At 40.2% G+C, this 3,906-nt stretch overlaps 1 protein-coding gene across 1 annotated transcript in view; it reads left to right on the top strand.

Moving 5' to 3' along the window:
- LOC109926101 (STE20/SPS1-related proline-alanine-rich protein kinase-like) overlaps positions 1–1,862 on the top strand; it is a 54,973-nt gene extending 53,111 nt beyond the window's left edge. The window contains exon 10 of the mRNA XM_048618844.1: positions 1,617–1,862. Coding sequence (XP_048474801.1) covers positions 1,617–1,688 — 72 coding nt within the window. The 3' untranslated portion in view covers positions 1,689–1,862. The remainder of the gene's footprint in view (positions 1–1,616) is intronic.
- The last annotated feature ends 2,044 nt before the right edge of the window (positions 1,863–3,906 follow it).

Genomic DNA, 3,906 nt, shown 5'->3' on the forward strand with positions numbered 1-3,906 from the left:
TCCTCGACATTGATTAGTGGCTTTCTTGCAGGCTTCCCAATGCATTAAGCATTTTGTTTTGCATACTTAATGACATCTTTCTGTAGGTTGCCCAATCACACTCTGGTGAGCTGGCATCTGTGCTCGAGCTGCAGCCCCCCATGCCCCATGTCTCAGCACATGGAAATCCTGCCTCTATGCTATCCTCTGAGCTGTCTCATTATCTGAGCTCATAGGTACAAGTGTGAAAGTACATAATAGTGCTGTGTATTCATCTTGCTGTTCTTCCACACCTGACCAGATTGCACTGTTGGGTACTTGAAAGAGAAATTGCATGGGATAAGGTTGCAATGCAGCATGGTTGGTAATGTAAGAAATGCAGTTTGTAAATCAGAAGAGAATTAGGTTTGTGGGCATGTGGGAGACATGATGTGAGGAGGAAGATCAGCCAAGAGGATACTGCCATCTTCAATTATCTCAACTCTATCATTGGGCAGCGTCCCAGTGATGGGCAATCTGATAATGGCAAGCACCATCACCTTGACAGGTAAAACATGTAGATCTGCCTGTCCCCCTCCTGTTTGCTTCTGTTCCTTCCTGTTGCATACCACCTTGTTCTGCAAACAGGGAATGTGTAGGGCTTTGATTAGTAGGGGTAGTGTCAGGATCAGTGCTTGGGCCCCAGCTATTCACAATTTATACCAATTGCTTGGATACGGGGATGAAATGCAGTACTTTCAAGTTTGCAGATGACACAAAACTAGGTAGCGATGTCAGTTGTGAGGATGATGCAACAATGTCTTAAGGGGATTTGGAGAGGTGAAATGAGTATGTTTCATCTGCTAAGTGTTTTTACACAGTGTGGAGAAATGTTATCCACTTTGATAGACAAAAATAAAGGTATATTTCTTAAATGGCGAGAGGCTGGGAAATGTCAAAACTTCAAAGACCTACTCCTATTTCTTATGTTAGTAATTGGTGGTAGGTGAGTGATAGGGGTGTGGGAAATTAATCAGTGTCCAAGATTAGTGTTTCAATTGTAGGGATATGACAGTTCCAGATCCATTCACTGACCTTTGCTAGTCAAGTAAGGATATTGAACTTCTTGCAGTACTATGGGCTTGACTTCTGGAAGTGATATCTACAGTTTTCTGTTCTCCACTGCCTTGGATACAGGCCATCTCTCCTCCTTTCCACATCCTCCACCTAGGCTCTACTACAGCCCACTATATTGTAGATTGTTTTATCTTTCACAGGTCAGATTTATTTCCTGCACCTGCTCAAGCCACACCTTTTCTTTAAGAGGTACAAGCTAGGTTTAACTGGTATTATGAAGTTACAATCTGCTGATGTGTGCAGCCAGTGAACAGCGCAGTTAGTGCTAGCTATATGCAGCGGTTATTTAAAGGAGCAGGCAACAGAAATTGATGCGCTCCCTGCATTGTTTTGAACAAGCACAGGTTAATTGTGTATCGTGGTCCCCTTGCCCTTTTTCAGGGATTGTCCAATTTGTCCGCCAATCTAACCAATGCCCTAGAGTTCCATTTGGCATCTGCTGACCAATCAAGATATAAAACTAAATAACTGAAAGGAATTCCAGCTGGATGCTCACTCTTTCCCCCTCATTCTCCTCACAGGTCTCTGGCTGTGAGGGCTACAGCCCAGATGAAACCAAACTCATTGGATTTGCACAGCTCAGCGTAAGATGATGATTCTCCTCAGCAACTGGTACCAAAGAATTCTGGGACGCCTCTCGATCAACACAACCTGAACCTCCTTTGCCCCTCCCCGAGAGCACTTTATACATGCTGTTCAATTATCATGCTTCTAGTCCCCTGCATCTTATCAATACTGTAGTAGTAATAGTTAAATATTCAAATGATTTTCAAAGAGTGTCAAATTACTTCGCACGAGAATCAGCTCCAGTATCTTAACCACATACAATGGATTTGTGCCTCCTTGAATAGAGCAAACTGTCTTAATTCAATTCTAGATTATTTTTTTAAAAAAAGCCATTTTATCTCCCTATTCCTTACAGCCTAAGTTTAATGTCTGAAGGTAAGAAACCAGAGTAAGGTCTCAAAATATGAATTCACTCAGTTCATTTCATTTAGATTAATTGCCATTAAATTACAGGATAGTGTCCAGTCCTGTTGAGTATTGGCAAAAAGCGTTAATTGTGCTGAATTTTCCTCAAGGGTAGATATATCCTGCAGTACCACTGGTATAAAGCTGAACTACATTTACAACAATAAGACAGTTTAGGACAGCTCATCCATTCTTGTATCATAGGAACTTTTTCAGCAGCAATTAAAATAGGCGAAAAATGAGTCAGTAACATAAGAAGATTAAAGAGCTTCAAGTAGATGTATAGTAAACAGATTAGTCACTGCAGCAATGGGGTTTGGAAGGATTGTTATCAGTGAGTTCTTTAATCAGATAAATCCTATGGTTGGAGCTCCATCAGTGACTTGTTACAAAAGAGACTACTTTGGAGACCTTTCTCAAGTCACTTTAAATCGTTATCTGTGGGATTTTCTTTGCAATCTGAATTGAAAGCCCCTGATACCAAGATCATGAGGATTAAAGAGCAACTTAGTTTGGACAAGAATCCACAATACATATTGCCTGTTTGCATAGTTCAGGCTTGCTGTTGAATGAGTTGGACAGAAGAGTAATATGAAAACTACTCATTATGTACTATAAGGAGGTTTGAAATCAGAAATGTAGCTGTAAGTACTCAAGCCCATCGACCTGAGATCATGTGGAATCTACCTGGATTTAAGGATGTTTGCTACCTCCTTTTAGATTTTGTTATGTGGCTCAGTGATGCAAAGGAAATTTTGAAAATCTAGAAATCTAGTATTAATTTGGAATTTAATGGATTGCACATTTACATATGAGTTTGCCTCAATGTGTTTCAGCACCTGTGGTGGTGAGTGAAAGGTGTATTTCCAGTGCCAATCTAGTGTGGATCTCTGTGACTCAGTCAAGGAATGACAAGGTGTTGGAGGAGATGTCTTGGGGACAAAATGTTTATTTTTCTCAACTGTTTAAAACAGTTTGTAAATATGATCGATTTTTTTTTAAACAAAATGGGACAGGGGTTGGAAGGTTAAGGAAATATAAGAGGTTATAAACCCTAGAGAGATGAATGATGAACGTATTCCAGAATTCTTTTAAGGTATTTGGTATTCCCAAAGTGAAGTACATACAGATTGTGATGTCATATGTTTCCTTGAACATTGTTGTGTCTTGGCTTTTATCCAGACACGGTCTGTATGCCAAAGCATAAAACTGTAGGACTATCAAGCAAGTACCAAATTTCTGAATTTGCACAGTTCATGTTTAATTTATTTATTCTGCACTTGGTAATATGATACTTCAGGTACACCTCGATAAGGGAAGTTCAAGTCTCCTTGGACCTCCTCATTATTTGGAAGCAAACCCTGCTGAATGAAACTTTGATCTGGAAATTCAAATGATCTCTGCATCAGAACCCTCTGGTTTTATATTGTGATGCAGCAATTCATCCTACATACGTTGAAGACGATGAAATGAATGATTTGGGAATAAATTCACCTACCCTGCTTCTTGCTGGTAGTGTCAGGGTCAAATTATAGAACTAGTTGGAGTAGAGAGGTTGTAGGTTTGACTCCAGTTCAGCTGGGTCAAGAAATGGGTACTACTCATTTGGGTGGAAGAAGTGAGCAGATCACCTCCAAACCAAAGCTTGATGTGATGTGAAAATCCAGGAACTTCCGCGAGGCAAGTGCTGCACTGTTGAAGTAAGACACATATTTCAGAATGAATCAGAAACACTGTCCGTTGCTACGTCGTACACACAATGTTATTCACCAGATGGGATTGCAGAGTTTTGACAATCTCCAAATACAGGAACCGAATTACAAATACATGCTTAGACCT

This window comes from Rhincodon typus, chromosome 41 (genome assembly GCF_021869965.1).
Source record: "Rhincodon typus isolate 14 chromosome 41, sRhiTyp1.1, whole genome shotgun sequence".
NCBI classification, from domain to species: domain Eukaryota; kingdom Metazoa; phylum Chordata; class Chondrichthyes; order Orectolobiformes; family Rhincodontidae; genus Rhincodon; species Rhincodon typus.